This window comes from Rissa tridactyla, chromosome 3 (assembly GCF_028500815.1).
Source record: "Rissa tridactyla isolate bRisTri1 chromosome 3, bRisTri1.patW.cur.20221130, whole genome shotgun sequence".
NCBI classification, from domain to species: domain Eukaryota; kingdom Metazoa; phylum Chordata; class Aves; order Charadriiformes; family Laridae; genus Rissa; species Rissa tridactyla.
In genome coordinates, this window is record NC_071468.1 from 96,981,544 (window position 1) to 97,007,243 (window position 25,700).

Consider the following 25,700-nt stretch of genomic DNA (forward strand, 5'->3'; position numbering starts at 1 on the left):
TTCCTGCAGCTTCAGTTGTACTCAGGAGTGATTTCACCCCTTCCCTCCAGCAGCTTTCTTCTAACCCTTAGTGCAGTAGACAGGAAAAGTTTAAACAGTCAGCATTCCTTTATGCTTCTCACTCACCTGCTTTTAAGAGAATTTAACATATATACTAACTTATACTGTCATTTTATATGTAGTAAAAAGATGACCTAACAAGTACCTAACTTTTTCATTTGGAACTCCGTCTGCTAGAAATACAAACTTCCTTTAAGAATTAAAGTTAAGTTTCTTGCATAATGACATGCCACCAGAAGTTTGTGCTCTGGGAAATGTTTTCAGACACAAAGTCACAGGATTGATAACACCACTATTCAGTATACTAATCTTTGTCCCCAGGCTAGTAATTAATTACCACTGATGGAGAAAGAATTCATTGCAGAGTTTTCTTTTTCTTCAGAATAAGTATAGGAAGACCGACATGTTTAAAATCTCAAAATATTGGTTTTAGTACAAGATATTAACTAAAATAGTATAAAATAAGATTGATTTCCCTAGAAACAACAAATTAATTTATTATTCACTGTTATAGTTTTTGATAAAACTTACCATTACCATTTACAAATGACAGCTTTAGGATCCTCAGGATTTCTTGCAGTTTTATGTCTGAAATTTAATGCCTTTGGGTCCTGGCTCAAGACCTGATCCTATGACAGGACTGTTGCGTGAAAAAGGGCAAAGTGGTTTTGGTAGAAGATAAACCCCCTTGCGTTCTAACACTCCTCACCGAGGTGGGAGGCTAGGTGCGGCTAGGTTTAAATTCTGAGTGATGCCCAATTCAGCACTATCAGTCCAATCGCGTTTAATATGTATTAAACTATTATGATTTGGATACACTAATAGTGGACTGCGCCTTCAGTCTAGTCGTGCTCATGAACTAGCATGGCCACCCTCGAGTCTTTGGTCGTGTTCAGTGAGAAACCGAAATGACTAGCTACTTTAAAAAAGTGCACTTTATTTAAACAACAGATATATAGGTTCTTAGGATTGCCGGTGATAAATACACTGTCTGCAAAGCACGTGCAAATAAAGATATTGTTAAGTATACAAAACACGCAACAAAGTTACAAACGATACAGCCTGGCTATAAATGTAGGGTAGAGATTCTCTAGAGAAATTTCTAAGCTCCACGAGGAAACACTTGGTATAAACTAAGTCTTACCCAAAGGCATCCCTAAGAGGGGGAAAGAAAGGCTCAGCCCGTCGACTCGTCCCGGAAGTCAGCGCTGGAATTCTCATGACTTGTTCACAATGGTGTCTTCCCCGATATCCCCCCTCTCTCGGGCTATTTTTATACTATTTTTTTATCTTCACAGTGGAGTTTGAGTGACTTTAGTCATAAATACTCTTATTATGGTTGGTATACTCAAGGAGGAGTGGTCGCACCTTGGGGGCAGGTAGCCTCCAGGATGGAGGTGTGTTTTGGTACATTGTAATGAGCAAAGTTCGCACAAAGGACAGCATTTCATCAACATTTGATGAAATGTTGGCTCAGGTAGCAAGTAGGGCCACTTATCTGTTTCATAGTAAGCAAGTAGACAGCTTATTTTTTCCGTAGTACCATCTCATCCCCATATCTGCTATTCATCACAAGGGAAGGCCACGGAACAATCGCATTCCGTTCCGTTCCGTCCCTCATGTAGTTTCACAAACAACTTTGTACAGGGAATTGCAGATGTTGCATTCTTCACGTGCCAGCTGCTGCTGTATTCTACCTCAGAAACCTCTTGATTTTATGACTTTCCTTAATGTGTGAACAATGCTGTACTTTTGTATTCTTGGCCAATTTAGTAATTATTCCACAAGGACCTAATAGCATCCACCTACACCTACAAGGTAGGTGTGCTAGTTTGGGCTGGGGTAGAGTTAATTTTCTTCACAGTAGCTAGTATGGGGCTATGTTTTGCATTTATACTGGGAACAGTGTTGGTAATACAGGGATGTTATATTTATTGCTGAGCAGTTCTCACACAGAGTCAAGGCCTTTTCTGTTCGTCATCCCCAGTGCATAGGCTGGAGGTGCACAAGAAGTTGGAAGGAGACACAGCCAAGACAGCTGACCCCAACTGACCAAAGTTCCATATGGTTCCATACCATATGATATCAGGCTCAGCAATAAAACTCAGGGGAAGGCTGGCTGGGGTGGCTCTGGGGGGGCTCATGCTCAGGGACTGGCTGGATGTCTGTCAGTTGGTGGTGAGCAGTTTTCATTTGCTTCATTTGTCTTTCCTGAGATTTATTTCTGTCTCTTTGTTATTTTCCTTTTCATTACAATTTTTATATTATTATTATATTTTATTTCAATTATTAAACTGTTCTTATCTCAACCCATGAGTTTTCTCACTTTTACCCTTCCAATTCTCTTCCCTGCCCCATCCTGCCTGGGGAGGAGGGGAGGGAAGTGAGCGGGCAGTTTTGTGGTGCTTAGTTGCCAGCTGGGGTTAAACTGCGACACGAGGTTATTGAGAAGATGAAGTCAGGCTTGCCACAGTAGTGTATGCTGTGAGAATGAGACACAACAGGCATAAGCTGAAAAAAGAGAGGGTCAAACTGGATATTAGGAAAATATTAAGAAAATATATTTTTCACTGTGTGGGCAGTCAAGGACTAGAACATGTTGCCCTGAGAGATTACAATCTCCATCTTTGGTGGCTCAGAAGACTAGACTAGATAAAGTCCTGACTAACCTGGTCTGACCTCATAGTTTATCTTGCTTTGAGCAGGAGTTTAGACTGCAGACTTCCTAATGTCCCTGCCCTTACACCCTGTGGTAACAGTGGTGAAATAATCTTAAACTTAGCGTGAACAACAATATTTAGAACCACTTTTAGTTTCAAATTAGAAATAACACCAGAAGTAAAACAGATGCCAAGTCTATGTGACTAAGAGCAACCTATAGTTTATATAAAGTGAGAGTGGTTTTACAGTGATGTTTTGAATTTTTTTCATTTTCCATGGAATTCATTAGTCCAGAGAGAAAGAGAGAGATAAGCCTGACTCTGGACACCAGGACAGGACCCTCATCCTTAGCTGTGAAAGGGACAAGAATCTTGATCACACTATGCATTTCATAGTTGCTGTACAAGTTCACTAACCTCTAGACAACAAAGCCATATTCACTCACATCTTATCCCTTTTCTCTCTTGCTCAGTAAATATGTAAATAGGGAATCTGTATTTTTTTCCTAATAGAGTTCTAAAAGTAAACACACTGAACACTTGCAGGAATTAGGTAATTTTAATAATAACAGATACACATAGTGGGGTTTTTACATTTGCACACAAAGAAATAACAGCTTTTCACACTTTGGGAGCTTTATTGAAAAAAACATAGCTCAAGTGTTAAAGTGGAGCACGGTCCTGAAAGCAGGTGAAAACTTAGGGTCCCTGTGCTGCTGGCCCTGTGATGCCACCACACTGTTCTCAAAGCAATTCAAACTTTGTCACCCTATCAAAGATCTGATATTTGATATTTCAATACTTTCCAAACAGCAACTCTCTCTTGACTTGTCTTCCCACTCTAAGGAGTAGCTCGACTCCAGATTTCTCCTTCTCCATATTTCCGAATGCCTTCAGATCCATACCTACCCAGAGGCAACAGACAAGCAATTTGGTCACTAGATGACTAATGTTTGAGTTCAGGTATGAGGCTGTATTCTGGTAACACAGTGTACCCTTCACTTGCTGTTATCTTAGTTCCAGTCTTCCATTGCTTAACTTGAATCAGTAGAAAGAAAAGAAGTATCTCTAGCATCCACATGCAAGAAGGTAAGAGAAAAGCTTTCTAAAAATACTTAAGCATGTTTGAATGAAGAAAATCTCTGTGGCAGGCAATCAATTAAAAATTGTGCGAGTACAGTAGTAATTATATTTTTCATAATTAATTAAAATGCAAAGGACCATAGAAGTTACAGACTGTAATATTATCTTATTATTTATTTGCGGGTCTGGAAATCAATGGCGTGACACAATGTGTCTTGAAAATAGCTGACTGTTTATTGACATCACACCATGTGTCAACAGAACACAATACCTAATCTACTTAATTAATGAATGAAATTCAAGCATTAGAGAACATGAAAAATGTGTGCAGTTACTTTCTTGCTTTGACTAGATGATGAGTATACACATTTCAAATTTAGTAAGACTCATTTACTTATTTTGGGGAATTAGCAATGAAGCTGAATTTTACAAATGACCTCACTAGCTCCAGGAGGGATACAAACCAATGTATAGAATCAATACTGCTGCAAACATTTCAGCAAAATAATGTCTGTCTTCTTTTAAAGGGAAATCCACTCTGCATATCCATGATACACAAACTATTAAACAGACAAAAGCCAAATTTATCTTACAAGAAGATAATGACAACCTGTGAATTTTGACAAAAAGTCACTATTTCAGAAAAAGCTTTCAGAAAGCTTTCAGAAAGCTTTGAGAATTCCTTTGTTCATTTTGAAGATAGATTTAAATCCTTTTAAAATGAATTTAAGTCCTAAAACTTTTTATTTGCTGAACTGTTCAAACATAATACCAATAAAAGCAAACTTGGATCTTTTCAGTTTGGGGCATTTTCAAAATTTATGGAGATTATGGATGAAAATATAAATATGGCATAGGAAAAATGAAAAGATTATGTTAACCGTTGTCCATTTTAATTTATTAGTATACGTGTGAGTGAAATCCCTCAATGTATAGATAGGAATAAATCATATTTGAAGTTGCTTTTCTTCCAAGATGCAGGACATCATTTCATTGGCTTTTTTCCAAATAGTAATCAGTCATTTCGAAACATGTTTTACCAGCCTTGGCAGTAAAACCAACAGACTACAAAAGATTATTTTTATCAATTAGCCTTTGCAGCTTGCTGCAAAGTGAACACTTCTGAAGATAAATCTGTGGTAAAACTATATTCTCTGATTAGCTTTAACCCATTCATTTGGCAAACTTTCAGATATTCTTCATTGACTGCCTGCATGTTATTCAACATCAGCTGTCTAGAGTTTGGTATCTAACCTGAAATATTTGTTTAGTTTTCCCTGTTTAGTTAGAAGAAAAACAGATATCCCAGGAACAACGCATTGCATCTGCCCTACAGACCTTTCTTGGATGGAATGAACCATCTTCTAGAGGTGTCCAGTTTAAACTGTTGGTTCTAACAGGCATTAGAGTGAACATCTAGTTTTTATATGGCCCAAGTATAAAACTTGCATTTTATATGTTACAGAGTACAGAACTCCCAAATGGTGAGAGAAAATGCAGTCTTCTGACGCTGTAGAGGTCTCACTTAATATTGAAGGAGTCTTCTTATTAACCCAGAAAGAGAGTTTAATATTAAATTAATTATGTTTTTTTCCTCATTTTCCCTGGCTTTCATTTCATTTGGCTTTGTTATCTTGCTTCCATTGTATGTGTCAGTATGTATTGGTATTTAAACACAATATTCTGGAAAAAATACTGCCTACATAAAGGCAAAAAAAAATTAGTATAATTACAATCTTGAGAGTCCTCTGTGCAGAAAATATTTCAATAATACTATAGGCAAAGTTCTTATATATACACTTCTTGGTTTTCCTTGGTCTCCCTTTTCCAGATGCCATACTCACCCTTTTCTTGCTCCTTTTACTGCTATTGGCAGCAGGGGTGTTTTGGTGAGTGCTATTGTGAGCATCTGGGGTCCTTCACCAGGAGTAATATAATGTTTGTGCTGATGGTTTCATCTTCTTTAGTCTAGGATCTACTTAGAATCATGTTTATATGTTTGCTAACATGCTTACATCCCTCTCTTTTTCTTCATTGGGTTGCAGTTCCATATCACATCTGAATTTACTATATATGGTGAGGTTTACGTATGTTAGATCCTCTTTCTTTGCCCTTTCTGTTGTCCTTAGGACCAGTTTTGTCCAGCTCCAGGTCTGCACTTCTTTAACTGTTCACTGGTGAGTTGTTTATGCTGTGGAATCTCCAATGGGAAGCCTGTGCCTCACCTGCTATTATTCCATACCTGTACTACCCTATGCTCCATGTTGTGTCTACAATTTTCAAGGCCTCTTTTACCATACCAGGCCTGTATTTCTGTATTCACATTTTCACTGTGTTAAAGCCATAAACCTATGTGGTATTTTCAGCTTTTGAGGACGACTATCCTTTTTATGACAGACCCCCAGACCCTATTCTTGTCTCAATATCAGTGCCCTGGCATGTAGTCAAGCACATTCTACATCTACAGTGCTTCCAGAATTTCCAGGTGCTGCAGTACTTTGCCCAATATCCAGGGATTCAAATGCTCCCAGTTTGTCCCATTAAATAATGCTAAGAGATGTCAAATTTGGCCTCAGGAAATAGAAATATAACCAAATAATAATATAACCAATATAACCAAAGGTCATCAGAGACTAAAAGTTACAGTTGTAAGAAATTTTGAATGTTCAAAAGCTGGTTTTCCTGCAAAGGGTATAAAACTCTGTTGTTTCTCAGAGTCTAATAAAGTTATCAACCGCTACAATAAGCAGACCTTTTTCCTTCTCACGACAGTTCTAATAGAACATACATATGTACAAAACTTAGTTATCTAATTTTATTTAATATTTATTTTGTTTTTCTGGTTTTCTGCTATAGGTATTCCTAAGGATTTTTTTTTCCTCAAGATTAATTTATTAGAATAAATTAATGCACAATCTAGAAGATGAGAAGATAAATTTGGATTATGACATGAAGTGATGTGGTCACTTGAGAACATATCACACATTTTATCCATATGAACAGCCTTCATTTTAGACATTAACACAACTGAGCCCTCTTGGGATTTTTCATGACAGTCGATATTCTTAAAAATTAGCAGCTAGGATAAAAAAATAGTAATATGGAAATACTCAAGTTAAAACCAACATCATTTTCTCACCACCAACAAAAAGGTTATAAACTGTTTTTTAAACAGCTATTCTCACCTTTTTTTTCTTCCTCTGCCTCCTAAAATACAGGAAGTATTAAATCAGGGCTATTGGTAGCTACTCAGCCCATCCTATTGCTTCTGTGTTACTCTGATGGGCTCTATTCCTGAGATTCAAGGGCTCTTTTTGCTCTTACTTTCTATATCACCCACTCTCTCTTCCCCCTCCTCCTCGATATACTCAATCCCCACTGCTGCCTCAGGCTACCCCTTATTTAGCACATGTCCCTGGTCTCTGCAGTTGCCTAAGGGCACGCCTTCCCAGAATGTATTCCTCGTTTACATCTCTACCTCAGCCCTTACCTTGCTTACTGAATTTTAAGTAGATATGTCTCCTGAAGATCTGTTTGCCAGGTCTACTACTTTAGTAGTTGCCTCAAATCTACAGTCACGTTTCTGAACATTAGTAGGAATTAATCTCAGCCAGAGTCCTCTTTCAGTGTCATAGAAGGACTTTGCCACTTAGGCTTGTGATTTCTGAGGACCATGGAAAAAACCAAATTTATATATCTTGAATAGTCTCCTTTTTCAGACTTAAACAATCAATTATCTTTTGATAAGATTATTCCCCATGTCAGTTTCTTTCTTCTTGATTACTTGTAACCCTGTTTCTACACTACTACAAATTAGAAAGGATGATATATAATCTTTAACAATAATTAACAATTAAGTGCAAAACTATACAGACAAATGAGTGACTGGTGTGGTGGGTTTAGCCTGGCTGGATGACAGGTGCCCACCAAAGCTGCTCTATCACTCCACCTCCTCAGCTGGACAGGGGAGAGAAAATATAATGAAAGGCTCATGGGTTGAGGTAAGGACAGGAAGATCACTCACCAGTTAATGTTGCAGGCAAAAAACAGACTTGACTTGGGGAAAATTAATTTGTCAATCAAATCAGAGTACGATAATGAGAAATAAAATTAAATCTTAAAACACCTTCCACCCACCCCTCTCTTCTTCCCAGGCTCAACTTCACTCCCGATTTTCTTTACCTCCTCCCCCTGTGTGGCACAGGGGGAAGGGGAATGGGTGTTGTGGTCGTTAATCACACCCTGTCTCTGCAGTTCCTTGCTCCTCAGGGGGCACTCTTCACACTCCTCCCCTGCTCCAGCACGGGGTCCCTCCCATGTGAGACAGTCCTTTTCCTTCACGAACTGCGCCAGCGAGGACCCTTTACATGGGGTGCAATCCTATGGGAACAGACTGCTTCAGCCTGGGTCCCCGACAGGATCCTGAAGTCCTGCCAGCAAACCTGCTCCAACATGGACTCCTCTCTCCACGGTCCCCCTCCTTCTTCACTGACCTTGGTGTCTGCAGACTTGTTTCTCTCACATGTTCTCACTCCTCACACTCTGGCTGCAGTATGGTTTTGTGAAGATTTTTTTCCCCCTTCTTAAATATATTATCACAGAGGCACCACCACCATTTGCTGATGGGCTTGGCCTTGGCCAGCATCAGGTTTGTCTTGGAGCCAACTGGCATTGGCTCTATCAGACATAGGGGAAGCTTCTTACATCTTCTCACAGAAACCACCCCTGTAGCCCCTCTACTACTAAAAGCTTGCCACGTGAACGCAATACAACTGGCTTCAGTCATTGACATCTGTCAGACTCATTTTGAAAGTTATTTTGTTAAGGGATCCATAAAAGTTTGTAAGTTCTAAAGGCTCAAGTTTTTGGGGGGAATTACAGGGTTTAAACAACTGTGTGTTGCTGAGGACTCCATCTGAAAACTTGGCAATGGTGAAAATATGTCAACATTTTTGTCAAGTTCAATGTTTACAGCTGTGTATAGTATACTAGTACTGTGTGCTGCATTTGACTGCAGGTGTATTTTGTTGATTTAGAGTTGATGTATAAAGATGTAAGTGGCTTGGTACCTGCTTACCCAAGCTTTATTTTGTGCTCACACAACATAGTTTTGACTGCAAACAAGAGAAGGCCAAGCTACACATGATGTAATTTGCTATGGAGAAAAGTGTTCAAGTATTATAATGAATCCATTTGATTTTTCAGCCTGTACATATCTTTTGTCATCAGTCACCTGGCTGCGGTAACTTTGAGGAGAGAGGACAAAGTTAATCATCTGGCATGTGATTCTAGAAAGTCTGTGTATTAGCAGAGAAATACCAAAATGCCAACTTTCTAGCTGCTGCTTTATTTAAGGCTCTTCTTCCTGGATTCATATAACTAACTGAATTGCTCACTATCAATATTTAAATTATTGCATCTTTATTTTATCCTAGGTCAGAGGAATTCTTGAAAATATTACTGCAGAAAGAATGGCTAATAATAACAACAACAACAACAAGAATTAAAAAACTCTGAATAGTTTTACAGTCCTTAAAGTTTTATATTTATTATGTTGTAGCATGATTGTTGAATATTGGCGTACATAGTACAGCAACGTTAGAGCCAATTTTGGAAAGTCTTTTAGGGAACTTCCAGTTGCAGGTCAGTTTATTTGGATTTCAATAGGTTTTAGCCTAAAGCTTTTGGTGTCCAAATATCTAAAATCTACTAATGATTTGATCACTTCTACTCTGTAGAAAAGAAAGCTGAGGAATTTGCTGAATCTACTTATTGTATCTACTGACAAATTTTATCAATATCAATTCATCAGGTTTTATAGGATTTCTTCTGATACTGAGATAGATTAGCAAATAAAGACAATTATGACTGCCCCCAAACTGAGGTTTGTCATTTTTCATGCTTGCATAAGTGAATTAAAAATAACTCAACAAATCTAACCTATATCACTTTACCAAAGAAAAGCATGTCAAGAAGGCAGTCAGAATAAAGTATTATGTAACTACAGTAAGCCTGCTAGCACAGAGTTAACAGTCACTTTTCAAAAACATATGGTTGATTTTTGTATTCCACCTTCTAAAGTTGTCATTTATCAGCATATTTTACAGTGCCAGCGATAAAATTTCCATTCTAAAGGTGCCTAGATAATTTTTGAACATGGAACTTCATAGGACATCAAAGTATAAAAGTCGCCTCAAAATTGAAATCTAAAATTCAATATGGAGTTGCCAATACTACTTCATAGAAGATATTTTAAGATGGGACATAGTCTAGCTTTACTAGAAGAGACCTCTAAGTGAGATATCTCACATAGCACATTCATGTTGTATGTCAAGTTATTTAGATGTTTTCAAAAATGTCACTCGGCTATATGTGTTCTTTAAAATCTCATCTAGTTTTGAGGTGCTAAAAAGGTAAGGATAACAATCACAAATAACCAGGTTGTACATAATGTGGCTAAAATTGTTATGAGCATTTATAAAATATAAAACCCAAAGTGTTTTGAGTGGTTCAGAGTAATTCTGGACCATGTATCTATGCTTTTATGTATCTCATGAAAACCGCTGTGCATTCAATGCCTTCTGAAAAGATTTTGCTCTTTCTAGTTTTTTGTTGGTCTCCATTTTAAAGAAAAATAAAATGTCTTGAAGAAAATTAACTTTATTTTTTTAATTTAATTTTAAATATATTGATTTTTCCACATTGTAGTCATAATGTTTCTAGCTGTGAGGAAGAAAATCTGTGAGTAAATCAAGATTGGGGGAAGGAAAAATACATGTATTAATTTGACAGAAACAGTTGGGAAAAAAGCAAACAAATAAAAACCCATTTTTGATCTACAAAAGCTGTTTTATCCATACAAAACTTCTTTTGCTTAGAGTATTTTTAATGTTCCTAAGGAGTCTACAGAACATGTAACTTCAGAAATATTTTACCAGGAATCTCAAACTGCTTTAATTTTTAAGTAACTTCTTCTACTATAATATCTAAGGTTTAAGGTAATCTTTTTGAGTAAGATGGAGTGTTTAAGATCTGAGAAAATAATTTGTTCAATTTTGCCATACACATTACTTATCAGGGTTGTAGTGATCTGGTAAAATTAAACTGTTACGTGATTTTGTGAATCTCAAGCAGTAGTACAGCGGTAAATAAAAATGTCTACATTGTCCCATCTAGAAGCAGACAAGCTCTGTTTGTATTCATTGAATACCTGAGGTCAGCAGACTACATGACAGAGATTATGATGATGAAGACAAATGCAAACACATTTTCTTTTCCTCTTTTCACTAAGAAGATCTAGCAAAATTTGCCACTCTCTTTCATTACATTTATTTTATCCATGAAGTTGCTGCTTTCTAAGATAGTTGATAGTGAATTTAAAAAAAAAAATAATTAAACATGAGTGTAGGAGGCAAAGTTACACTTTAAGTTAGGGGAAAAGCACTACTCAGTAATTTAATATAGTCTTGAAAACATACACCAGTGTGACTCTGGATGCTGTTGAAGGTGTGGTCTTTCTACATCTTTTATATGAATTTCAAATGTTCCCAATAAATTTTTCCACTGCAGACATCAAAGATTTGAATTATACCTTTACAACGTTTATCTGACCTCATAACAGACCATAAAATCATGTTTAAATGGTTAGAATTTCATATTAAATTAGGAGAGATCCATTTCTACATTTCATGCTTTATAGTACCTCTTTTGCTTGTTTTACCTGGGATGCAAGCAGACTGGTCTATTTGAGTGGAGTCGGTAGAGCTGCAAGTATTTGGACACAAGTTTATATTGTATGTGCTGTTGGTTTGGGTTTTTTCTCTCCATCATCACTTTTCCTTGTTTTTAAACTCATCCATTTATTCATCACAACCTTTCCCCTCTTTTTCCTACTCAAGCCTACTCATTTACACAAGTCTTTAAAATGTAGATTACTCCATTTTGGGATTCTATTGTTCTATGTACGTTGGCATTCCCACTAAATTGTAGTTTTTTCTTTCTTTTTCTTTCTCTATTCCATCCTTCCTTCTTTACTTCGTTCCTTCCTCCTTCCTTCCTTCCTTCCTTCCTTCCTTCCTTCCTTCCTTCCTTCCTTCCTTCCTTCCTTCCTTCCTTTCTCTTTCTTTCTTTCTTTCTTTCTTTCTTTCTTTCTTTCTTTCTTTCTTTCTTTCTTTCTTTCTTTCTTTCTTTCTTTCTTTCTTTCTTTCTTTCTTTCCTTCTTTCTTTCTTTCTTTCCTTCCTTCTTTCTTTCTTTCTTTCCTTCTTTCCTTCTTTCCTTCTTTCTTTCCTTCTTTCCTTCCTTCTTTCCTTCCTTCTTTCCTTCCTTCTTTCTTTCTTTCCTTCTTTCCTTCCTTCTTTCTTTCTTTCTTTCTCTCTTTCTTTCTTTCTTTCTTTCTTTCTTTCTTTCTTTCTTTCTTTCTTTCTTTCTTTCTTCTCTTTCTTTCTTTCTCTCTTTCTCTCTTTCTTTCTTTCTCTCTTTCTTTCTTTCTTTCTCTCTTTCTTTCTCATTGTATCACACTTCCCACTTTGTGTGCTGTTTGGAGATAAAAGATCCAAATATTGATGTAGCTTTTTTAGTAATAAAATGTTAAAATAAATAAAGTCTTAATCTTATTGTTATCATAATATATAAAATGTATACAAGCTGTGCAAATTTTTTAACTGCTTTTCTATTTATTTTGTTGATCTACATTGAGTCCTTTCAGATAATATAGTGGTTAACTTCCTTGTAATCCTGCATGGTCTGGCAAGTGGGCAAATATGAACAGGAAATATATAAAAACCATACTCTTTTTAACTTGTAGTAGTGTCTAAATATACCTATGTGAAGATAAATGATCTTCTTTGATAAATATATAACAGAAAATTAAAATAAATTGAGACCTTTCTCTTACTATGTTTTTAGTGTGTCAGTTCTGGAACAAATTGAGAACCTATTTTCACAGTTAATAGTTTTCATACATTTTAGAAACTAAAAGCCTTTAAAATACTCTGAATTACAGATTAGACTGCTTTGGCATCTACTGAAGTATTTTGTTTAGTCGATGCAGGTGCCTATCATGCTTACTCTGGAGAATATTAGAGTACAGCTGCCCCACTAGGAAATCTCTACCTCCCATCCTTCCTCCCTCGTTTCCTCCCTTAGGTGAGTGAAATATCAGAAACTATTACAAGCTTTAATTCTTCTTTACAGAAAAAAAGAGCTAAGAACATTTTACTTCAGTGCACATAATGATCAAGTTATCTCAGTTTCAGAAAAACATTTATTCAAAACTTCAGCTAATAATTCCTGTTATAAAAGCATAAGTTCCAAACGTACCTATGGGACATGGAACAAGCTTATTTTAGTGCTTCCTTTGATGTGAAATAGATATCTAAGCTAAAGAGCTTCCAAAGGTTTGACCGTTGAAAGAGAGGCAAGTCGAGAAAACAACTGAACAACTCAGACCCTAAGGAGAAGCAGAAGCCCTAAGGTCTCTACCACCAAAAAAATAAAATAAAAGCAGCATGATTTCAACAGGGAGCTAATCTTTGCTGCTAAGAAGTATTGAAGCTACCACTCATTACTCCACTAAACAGAAGACAAGGAAATATGGTTTGCGTGCCTTGCAAAGAACAGAAATGTTGAGGACTTTTCAGTTTCCAATGGGATTTTTATAGACAACCATAGAAGTCCTAAGTAACACCGTGCCCATCGCGAATTTAATAGACTTACAGTGTTCCTTGAGGCTTGTTCCCTTTCCCATATTATTAAGCTCTTCAGGAGGGATGTTGCTTTGCAATTCTAGCTGGCTGTAAACACACAGGCAATAAAGCAGAAAAGGACAGAACATATTTTTTCTAAATATAAGTTTATTTTCTTCTTTAAGGATTTTGCACTGTCATTTATTAATAAACACTTTTATTTTCTGCAACAGCTCTTGACAATCAGGAAATATACATCCCCGTATTAGTAGTAATAACAGCTAACGATTGTTTTTCCTTTTGGTCATTTTACCCCTTTCTCTCTTCTGTGAATTTTTTTTTGCTGTTCAATTTATTCTTGCTGCTTTGCCCACAACAAATTCTGAAATAGTTTCTATCTGTTTCCACAAGAAATCTCTCAAATATCTCTAAATAACTTTTTCTGCCCAATGGTTGTACCTCGATTCCCACCCATACTAGATGCCATTTTCTGTACATTGCAAACCCAGGGAGAACTTGGACCTTGGATCTCTGTTCTTCCTTCTCTATTCCAGCTGCATCCTTAGGTTTCGCCCAGCCCAGCATAACGTGCCCTACACAGCCTGCCTATCTTCACTTGGGAGACACGTTCGGATATTAAATTTCCTTGAATCAACTCTGTCATTTACTCAGAATGGAATGAAGTATTTAATTTTAGTCTTGCTAGCGATGTATATAAACCAGCACTTTCATATCTCTCACCAATAATTATGATGTTGTATTCCCTGTGAACAACGAGAAAGGATTTTGTTCTCCACTGAAAACTGAGCAAATAAAGCTTACTTTTGCCATCCAATTGAGTTCCTTCTGTTTTGGTTCACAAAGCATTTGCCACTTAATTGGTGTCTGGTGCCTATTTATGTACAGTTTTTTACTTAATATTTTTGTGCATGTTTCTTTTCATATTTTATACTTTTGCAGTTTGAAATCACACAGACTTTTGTATTTTATTGAAGAAAATTTCTTTCTCACTCCATATATTGACTCGATCTATTATCGTTTACGATTTTAATAAAAAGTGTGTCTCACATTCATACCTTTAAAAACCATACTGAATAACATCAGGCAGAGTGCTAATCCATGAATGCCAGGAGAGACTTCCTCATCTCTAAGAGGTGAAATACTTCAGAATTCAGAAGTATTGAACCTCTCACAGAAGTATGTGAACCATCAGGAACATACCTTGTATTTGAGCATAGGAAAGGTCTTGTCACCTCAGGGGCAGCTGGGGAACTGAATTAATACTGTCTGGAGAACATTTTACTTTAGAGAAAGGAGTGACTAATCATTGCATTTTTAAAACCACATTCCCAAAAGGTGGATATCATTTTACCATAGTAAAGTCCTTGGGGTACTAGTACATTCACTGTTAATGGATACACTTACATTTTCTTCTGTACCTGAAAAGGCAATTTTAAATCTAGACTTTCTGTTAGTGGGCAGCATTGGTGGTCTTGACAAAAGTCATAGCTGTCAATTTGAGCATTATGGCTACCTTCCTGCTGCCCCTAGCAGCGATTCAAACACCTCTTTCTGCAGCAAACTGAGGCACTAGGAAGTCATTTTAGGCTAGGAATAGTATATTGATCTATTATAACTAGGGTGATGCCCTAGTTATATCTTGCCCCAGGAAATAATAGCCTTCCAGAAGCAATGGCAGCCCATGTACACTGCCTTAGCAGTGGTCAGGGAGGTATTGGATCAGAATCAACCCAGCTCGATTTGCTTCGGCTATTTTAGAATTTCTGCACACTGTAGTTAGTCAAGATAAGAAGTAAAACTAAAAGTTTACAAGGACTGTTGATGAGTTTTTCCTCCAGTACTGTAATTTTCTCTCTAATAGGCTTTACTCTGATGGAAGCTAATGTTCTTCTCATTCATTTACTTCCAAAATGTCTATTTTCAAGTCTGCTGATTGGAGCTTTTGTATAAAGCACATCAGTGAGCTTTGATACTGCCTATTTGGTCTAAAATTAAGATTGTAGCCCTTACAGTCTTTCATGGAGATTTGCACTCACTTGCTTCTGAGACCTAGATTTACAGTGCCTTGACTAGATTTAATTTTGATTCAAACTTTATTCAAACTTCATATGCAGAAAAAAAGGTGTCATTCATTGGTTTTGATTAGAAATTTATATGAAGATGCAAATACTGTATTCATATTTGAAAGACTAATGCATTTAGTGCACCAATAGAAATACTGGTATTTTTCAGGGCCTAGATGTGTAAGACAAGAACTTGTAATTCAGTGATGCTTTTAAACTGAAAAAAATATGTTGTTTTTACAAAAAGAACTCTTAAAAATACTTTTCAATTTTACATTTAAAAGGAAGGGCAGCTGATGAAACTCAGGAAACTAAAAACAAGGAGTCCACTGGATTGGACTAATTATAATGAATTTTTAACTGAGCTATGCAGATAGGGATTAGATTAATTGCAGAAATACTTTCACTTAATCAACTGAAATCCGATGTTCTTCAGATTAAAAGAGCCTTATTTTGAAATTAGTTTTAAAGTGAACAAGAGTGCTAAATATTAATAATGGCATGATGTAAGAGGTAGGTTTCTGTAATTTCAGTTGTGAAACTGAACATACTAAAATATTAAAAGTATTTTTAACAATTGAATTATCATACTTGTCTTCATTACCAGGCTTTATTCTGTTTATTGCCTACTGTGTATCTTATTCCTTGATTGTAGCTCCTAGCAACCACTTGTTTCATTTAAACTGAAAATAAATCTCTCTCCGACTAAATAGTTCCTTTTTTATGCTCACCCTGAAATATTATTGCTTCATTCTAACTAAAGTACAAATAAGTGAATATATATGTGTGTAACGTATGTTGTTCCCTGAAATAGTATACTGTGCCTTATGCTTAACTGCTCTAGAAAATATTGATTCTTCATTAGAGGAATACCAAAAAAAAATATTTAAATCATGTTAAAGTGCAATATGCTACTATGAACTTTCACATGTTTTACTCCTTGGAAAGAGAAACGGTTGTATAAATATGAATCCCTAAGAGACTCATATTAAAAATAAAATCTATTTTAATCAGTAACCCCAGATATTTATGTAAATGGCACTATGTGGTATCTTAATGAACTGACTAATGCTTATCAAAGATGTCAGGAATGTCTTTTGATTTTTAATGGATTATCATTATAACGTGGTAGTGAAACTAATGAAGACTAGCAGAGACACAGTTAAACCAAACAAGGAAGGGCTGGCTTTTTTTGTCATTTGTTTGGTTTTGGTGAAGGATTTTAGTCTCTTAATATGTAAAAGCAATATAAGATCTTGGAAATAAGGTTCAGTTCCTTAAACTAAAATTTGTTATACTTTCATATTGGTCTATAGGATAATCTTCATTCGCTCGTTCCCTTTTTTTGATCTTCCACAATTTTTATTTTGTTGAAGTAAACCAAACAAGAATTCACTGTATTGAAAGACCATGGTGAACCAATCCTACTAATGACATCTTTAATTTCTTGAATTTTCTTCTTTAATTTCTTGAATTTTCTTCTTTAATCAGGATATTCAATCAAGCTGATAACTATTTTTTTTCATACTGAAGTCTCTTGAATCAGCTGTCTCCCACTAGGACATGGTTTCTGCATTTATTTTCCTGAGAATTTGAACAGTATCTCATAGCTTTGAGTAGCCAACCATTCATCAGTGAACATTAAAGGGATTTCAGTATTCTCAGCAAATTTTTCTTTTTGGGTCTGACTGAGGGAAGAAGTAATTCTGTTGAAATTGTTGGCAATGGAAATACACAACATCTATGTCAAATACTATGCCTGTAGTATTTGCTATCATCATCAAAGTAAAATAGAAGGTTATGCATCGAATCTGTGCAGTTAAAATAATTTATCTTGAACTTATTTTAAATCTCAGGTCTCCAGAATTTGTACAGAAATTTTCAATATGCGCTTGCAAGTTGGACTGATGTGTCATTCCCAGCTGCATTGTTTATTGCTTGAATATTGTCCTCCCTCAGGGGTTCATGATTGACTTCAGATTATACAGATCTATTTTTATCCTGTTCCCTCTTTACCTTGCTTCCAACAACAGCATTCAAGAGTTCAGTAAATGTTAGTATGACTGTGAAGTTAAGTATTTATTTAAACATACCTAAACAAGAGGCACTGATGATGACAAAACCATGTGATTTTTTAAATGGAAATTTTGAAAGAATTTCTAATTTTACACAACTGTTAGGAGGCTTTGTATAAATTTTGAGTCAAAGTAGATAAATAGATTTGCAAGTTTACAGGACCAGTTGTTCATCTGTTCTGACCAAAGGTTGTTATATTGCTTACCTATATATTAAGTCTTGTGTCTTGTATATGGTTAAAGTAGTATCTTTCAAAAAGCATTAATGTGAAGGCATCAGCAACTGTAGAATCCAGTTCTTTCATGGTAGTCTGGTACAGAGACCTCACTAGTAAAAATATATGAGGTGTTTCTCACTTGATTTCATTTTGCTTCTCTCTTCAGTCATTTGCTTTTTTTACACTTTTCTACACTGAATTAACGATCCTTTTAGTGCTTGATATTTTCCCCATCCAAGGGCTATAATCAAGTCACCTTTCAGTCGTCTTTGGAAAATAGATTGAGTGTGACATCAGGTTTGGGAATGCTGGAATAAAAAGCTCAAAACACCAATTGTCCAGAATTCCTTTTTTTAACTTGATTTGTCAGACTCATCAGGCATGTACATTCGGGGGAAAGAGCACTGCTCTTGCTTTTCACATAAAATGCTGAATACAAGAAATTATAAAGTAGAGGAATGTCAAAGACATAAGTAGTGTCAATGATTAAGGAAACATTCCTGCTCAAGACTGTATTCTTCCTAAAAGACATTAGGCAGTTCATAGAGTTTTTTTATTGAATTCACTCTAGGTAGACCTATGAAAGATGTGACTTGCATTTTAGACCATGAGTGCAGTTGCTGCCTTGGTATCTTCATTTAAATTTATCCCCATTGACCTGGTTAGGTAATTGGCTCCCAATTCACACTAAAACCATTGTTTTTTCCAAATTAACAAAAATAAAAAATATTTTTTGCCTTTTGCAAGGAGATTCCAAGGAGAAAACACCTTTTTTGCCATCCTTGAACCATGCATTTTTTCCTTGATCCATCTCCCATGCTGTGATTAAAACTATTTCCTTCTGTCCTCTCAGGTTTTTCTCTATTCCTCTTCTAGCTAGTTTTAGTCTTCCCTAAAAGAAAATTACACTCTTTTTTTAACAGAACAATGCCCTTTTCTGAGTTTTGCTACAAGTGAGCACAGCATTACCAAAAAGGCACCTCTTTCGTCTGGTTTCCCCAACTGGTCTTCATTGTTCTGTGTTATTTTGTTTATTTAATCTTTCCCTGTTCTAGTAATCTCATTCAGTGCCATTTCGTAACAAAAGGCTAAGAATATCTTGGTAATGGTGGCAGAAAAAATGAGGAGGACTGAATGGATTCAGGGTAGAAACAATGGCAGGAACAACTCATTAATCCATTTGGCTTGTGGAACTACATTTTCTGGCTTTCCTTTGGATAGAGCAGCTGGAGTCACTGTTTTGCTGATTTGCCTTCTCCTGTTCAGTAATGTGGGTGGGTCAGGAGCACCTATTCTTGTCAAATATGCCCAATGAAAGGAAAAAAAAAATAAGATAAGCATTTATATGTAACCTCATCTATGAGTACTGCTGGGGTACAATACTGTATTGGAGTATAAGAGGACAGCTAAACACTAAATTGAATAATAAGAAACAATTGACCAATGCACCTTATTTCATGTTGCAAATATTCTCTTATATATGCATTAATAGCGGTCAATGTCTGTGTTCTAAGGAATGGCCTTCTTGGCTTTTCCTATTAGCAAGTCCTAACATCTGCAAGTTGCAGTATACTTTTACTGTAATTTGGTTACTATGGTGATAAGGGATAGCAAAATATTCACAAAAGATTCTTTGAATGTCCTCTGATGATAAAGAGAAGTGAATAATATGTCCTAAAAGATAGACCCAATTCATTTTGCCTTATTGGAACAACTATTTGCAATGAACTGGGTGATAAAAATAAAATTGTGTTTTGACCCTTTTTCTGCTAATAGGATTGTCTTGTATCAGCTGTTTAGGTATATAATGGAGACAGAGTGTGATATTTGGATCTCCTGGAAATGTTCCACATACTTACAGTTGCTCTATATAGCTAGCCTGTGTTGGTAAGGAAATTATTAGAGGCTCGCATACTTATCTATTAATTGGTTTAGAACAGTTGAAACCTGGCAGTTTACAATTCTGAATTAGAAGTATTCTGTTTACCATTTCAAAAGTATACATCTTTTCGTAAAGTATAATTTATTGTTTTATGAATGTCTATTTTTACTTCAGCTGATTAAAGTGACTAGCAAAATGTGGAATCAATACATACTACTACTTCAGAATAGATTTATTACAAAGTTAATGTTATTGCTACAGCCAATTATTGAAAAATACTTCTGATGTAATCTGTAAGTATGTGTTAGGAAGGTGGTTTAAATCAGAGTACCAAAGTATGGGATATGTAAAAAGCATATTTGTTACATAATTTCCAGAAGTAAATGGAAGTAAATTCTTAGCTGGTATAATTCTGATATGACTTTGATGTTGCACAATTAAAGAGATAATTGTCCAAAATACTTAGGCAGTTCATAACTGTTGAGGAATGCAGGCAGATTGGTCAACCCTTGCCTGGGGTTACAATAACTGAACAGAACATGGGAAACTACTGGACATGAGAAGTTGCTGAGCTTAAATAATAATCGAGTGAGTGGCTGACAAAAGTTACAGATAGCAACATGAGCAATGACTGGATTCCACAAATAGTCAGGGGAGAATTTTGTGAGACACAGAAAAGAGACACAGATAATTAAAGGGAGGGAACTGGGGACTTTTCAGGGATTATTTTCTTGCAAGGCCAACAGAGCCTGGGCAACCATATCAGTAATCAATAAAGCCAAGATTATATAGGTAACCATATCAGAAATACTGAATTTGTTTATGGAGGTAACAAAACTAGGGCCAATGGGGACAAGCATGTAGGTAAGGTATTTTTATCTGGGAGAAGAAAAGGGTGAAGAAGGGTAGTGATCAAGGTAGATGGGAGAAGTACGAACATGCGAAAAACCAGAGAAAAGGTGATAGAGGGCTGGCTGAGTGTAAGTGGGCTGTGGCTCATTACACTGGTCAGGCTGAGCCCTGCATCTGAGCACTGCAGTCTCTTTCCTTTGCTATTTCTGTGTTACCACCCTTCCTAGTGGGCAGGGTTAAACTGGACTAGCCAGCAAGTAGAACAATACCCAGATCTGGAATGACTCAAGGTCTGAACCTGCCAGTCAGCAATAGGTCCAGGATCTGGGTATGCATATCAGACAGACTTAAAACTTGTGCTAATATTTGAGGAATCCATTAATGTGGATTTGTTTGCGTGTTTAGAAAGTGAGGTCGTGTGTATGTTTACTGGTGAACTTCAGTACTGACTGAGAGGAGGAAAAAGCTTGAGCCATCATGGCTGTTCATGCTCACTTGAGTGATGTTTGTGTTTATGTGGTGCAGAGAAAGACGCTTCTCTCCGTGTTGATCCATGTTGGCACCGTGCCTGTATTGTGTCTGTGTGCGTGTCTGTGTGTGATTTTGTGTGCACCTATTGAGAGTACATTCAGCTTCACTACAGCCTGTATCTATAAGCAGGAAAGGGAACAACCTCCTTTAAGAATAATCACTGCAAAGGAGATGTTCAGTGACTCTTCGGTGTCTCCTTGGATTATGGTTCCAGTTCTCATCCTCCCTTTGCTACAGATGAGTTTACTCACTCCCACACATTTCTACCATGTTTATTCACCAAAACAAACAAAACATACAGGGATATTTTAAGTTCTTTTCTTTTTAAATGATGATAGTTTACAGATGTCCCAGGTAGTAAATGGAGCTTCACAGTGTAGCAAATTTAAGAAAAACACAATAAATAAAAGCCCTTCAGTCCCTCCTAAAATTAAAAAAATATAAAAAATATATAGAATTAATAAGAAGTAATAGGGAAACACAATATAGTGACAGGGTAATGTTTATGGGCAGCATGTAAAGACGCATCATTCACTCAAACACTCCCTAATTCTTAATGCTTGTTTGTTTTAGGTCCATTTTGTGAGGAACCTGGTGATCCTTGTGCATCTCAGCCATGCCTGAATGGGGGCATATGCCAATATAATCAGTCTGGATATGTTTGTGATTGTCCTGCTGGTTTTCTTGGTCACAACTGTGAAATTGATATCAATGAATGTTCCTCAAGGCCATGTCAAAACAGAGGTACATGTATCGATTTGCCAAATGTAAGTATAAACATCAGATATCCCTATTTGGACATAGACTCATAGAACCATAGAATCACAGAATCACAGAATCATAGAATCATAGAATAGTTTGGGTTGGAAGGGACCTTAAAAGGTCATCTAGTTCAATTCTGCTGCAATAAGCGGGGACATCTTAGAATCATAGAATGGTTCGGGTTAGAAGGGACCTTAAAGATCATCTAGTTCCAACTCCCCTGTCATCTTCAACTAGATCAGGTTGCTCAGAGCCCCATCCAACCTGAACTTGAATGTTGAACTTGAATGTTTCCAGGGATGGGCCATCTACCACCTTTCTGAACAACCTGTTCCAGTGTTTACCACCCTCATCATAAAACATTTCTTCCTAATATCTAGTCTAAATATTCCCTCTTTTAGTTTAAAATCACTACCCCTTGTCCTATCACAACAGACCCTGCTAAAAATTTCCCATCTTTCCTCTAGGCCCCCTTTAAGTACCTAATGGCCACAATAAGGCATTCTTCGTGAGAAAACACAGCATTGTGTGAAAGTGTAGTGTTCCCAATATTTCTAATGTTAAAAAGCCCAAATTCCACATTTTCAGTTTTTAGTTCAGTTGCTTGGAGATCACTTAAGAAACTACTGATGTTGTTTCATTTTTTTGTTCTCTCTCTCTAATAAAATCAGCTATAAAACATGATAAATCACTTATCTTTATTACCTAGTGGTTGTTTCTTATTATTGCTTTTCCTGTGGTATATGTTATTATTTTTTTTTCTTTTTATCAAATAGAATAAACTTATGCAGACCCACAAAGTCAAAGGTGCATGGTAATAGAGTCATATCTGGTAGTATTACATACTGCATTGTTGACATTCTTTCATTAGCGTGACAATTGCAAATAGCAGTGATTATACAGAACAAAATGGTGAAAGAAGAGTTCAAAAGCATATACAAGTGACACATATACACTCAGAGAGAGAGAAAAAAAGAGACGTCTAAGCTGCCAAACAAATGGATAGATTTCTAAATTATTCAATCTGTCTAATTTTTTTCTCTAGTAGATAAACTAGCACATACCATTTTGTACAATCATTTCTACAGACAAACAGATGCAGTAATTTGTTTCACACATATAGAGATCTCTCAACAGATGTTAAAATAATGCCTTTAAGGCCAAAATCATGCCTTTAAGACCAATTCTGAAGAAACACCTAAACAATTCCAATATCACTGGGGCAATTAACCCCTATATATTTTTCCTTTACTTTCTGAGATCAAAAGGACTATAAAGAACTTTATATAGAAAAACAAGGGTGAGAGTGCCAGGTCTAATAAATACTTTGTTTTATAAAATAACTTACTGTTCTTGCTGTGTAAATTACAGGTTGCAGTAACTGACAGATGTCTTTCACCATCGTAGAGAAGTATAGTCTCTATGCTTCATATTGAAGGGGAAAAAAAGGATAAAAACCATTTTCTTTCCTACTTTAGTTAGTGATACTGTTTGGTATCTGAGGTACCTTGTGCACTGTTACCGCTTGATAGATGCAAACATTACATTGGAACGAATTCAGAAATGAGGAAAAACCATAAATAAATTATACAGCTCTTTCTTGATTCCGTTATGAAATCACAAAGGCAGCCAAATTTAGAGCTGGTGTATTTCCAGCTAGCAAACCCAACTCTCATACAATCTGTGCTGGAAGGCCTATTCCACTTGTCCTAAATTATGTTTGTAATCTATCTGGGGCTAGGACTACTTTTTGTTCTGTCTTTGTAAACTGTTTAATATGATGAGACCCTGTCCTAGTTAGGGTCTCTATAGTAATGGAAGTAAATACTAATTTCTCTATTGCCTTGGGTACAACAAATAATTATTTCTAATTTCTTTTTTTTTCTATAGGATGTGGCATGTATCTGCCTGCCAATATTCACTGGCAAGTTCTGTGAGAGAATAATGAATCCATGTGAATTATTGCCTTGCTTAAATAACGCAACTTGTGTAGCTCAGCAGCAGAACTATAACTGCCGGTAAGATTAGAAATTAATTTATTTCAGTACTTCATTGGATCACTTGATGATATCCCACTGATTGCAGAAAGAAAAGACATCATCAGTCACAGAGAACACAGAAAACTATATAATTTTCTTTTAACAATTTTTTAGTTATTTTTGGTGCCCTACTATGTTAGTCTTCTTGAAAACTCTTGAAAGTGCTACAAAAATATTTCACACGTTTAAGGAGTTATAAATTGTTTCATCATTAATTCTGTACAATAAAATATATAAATCCTGACACATTGATGACAAGTGAGAGAATTAAACTATAGGTACCACTCCCATTCAGGGTGTATGATGTTTATGCTATGTTTCTGAAAGGGTAAGACAACTTCGTTAGTTTCTAATTCCCAGACATGCATTAGTAGGTCTTAGATTGATCCTTCAAGCAATTTATTAAAAAGTGCTTCATTCAGAAATACCATGCTAAAAAGTATCTACTCGAAAATAACAGAAGTGACCCAGTAGGTATATAATTTCATTCAATTTTAAATAGCTTTTTAGATATTCTCTTACACCACTAAGGAGTACAATTTCTACTCTTCACATTTGCTTGGCTTTTATCTGTCTGCCTGAAGTTCTGCTAAGCATTACTGAAGTCCAGTAAACAACTTCCAAATTTTAGGATATTCATAAAAGCAGAAAATTGAAAGCTGTGGTACATAAAAGCCTGAAAACACATTATGAATGAACTTAGAAACTGCAAATACATAACAGAAGTATAGAACATAAAGCTACAGTCCATCAGAAGAGATTCAGTTGAGAAGTCTGGAAATTAAAATATAAGTAGAACTGTGTTTACAATTTTCCCAAAGAAGAAAAAAAGACATACAACTTTATTTATGCTTACACCTAAAAACACGTATACATACATATACAGAGGTACACACACAAAAAAGATCTTCCCATATAGATATGTATAGCACAGAACAACAGTGTTATCATTTATTTTCCAATACTTTAAGCCAAGATACAAGCTACTAATTAATTATTGTTATATAGTCAGTCTTTTACACAGTATGTTGGTGTATGAATTAGTATGAAATGATGCCTGAAACTTACATTTAAAAATATGAACAACATGAACAATTAATATCAAGATGTAGATTGCTTTTCTTTGAAAAAAAAAGGAAATATCCTAGCCCTGTGCGTAATGCAGATTGAATAATTTACCATTTCACAAAGCACTGGTAGAAATGGTCTCTACCGTGAACATCATTGTACCATGGAAATTGGTTAATAAAAATAGCTATGGAAAGGCATGGTGTTTTAACAGTCTTTCCACCGATATATTATGTGGGAATAAGAGTGGAAGTCATTATTTAGATCAATATAACAGAAAGTAAAAATAGCAATTAACAACCCATTTATATTGATTATCAAGAGAATCACATGTGGTAAAACTAAGTACTAGAGAGTTTAGTTTGGGGCTTACTACTAATATCAAGCATTAAGATCATATTAATATCAGTGGTGCTTAGATTTTACTTTTAATGTTTGTGTATTATTCATGCATTCAGTTGTGCTATCTGTAAAATACATATTTGACAAGACAGGCAGGACAAATTTGTGGAGAGCTAGTTTGAGAAATGGGATAGGTTATAAGCTTATTATTTTTAACACTAAGAACACTCTAAAAAAGGGAAATAACATCCCATAGAGAACATTATGGATATTGTAATGAAGAGTACACCCTTCAATTTTCTTCAACATTGAGTACTTGGACCTGCACGTGCTGTTTGAGTAAAAACTTTGGATAGTATT

At 35.8% G+C, this 25,700-nt stretch overlaps 1 protein-coding gene across 1 annotated transcript in view; it reads left to right on the forward strand.

The window, feature by feature from the left end:
- EYS (eyes shut homolog) overlaps positions 1-25,700 on the forward strand; it is an 874,211-nt gene that overhangs the window by 42,090 nt on the left and 806,421 nt on the right. Inside the window, exons 3-4 of the mRNA XM_054197017.1 lie at positions 21,703-21,896; positions 23,782-23,909. Of these exons, the coding sequence (XP_054052992.1) occupies positions 21,703-21,896; positions 23,782-23,909 (322 nt within the window). The remainder of the gene's footprint in view (positions 1-21,702; positions 21,897-23,781; positions 23,910-25,700) is intronic.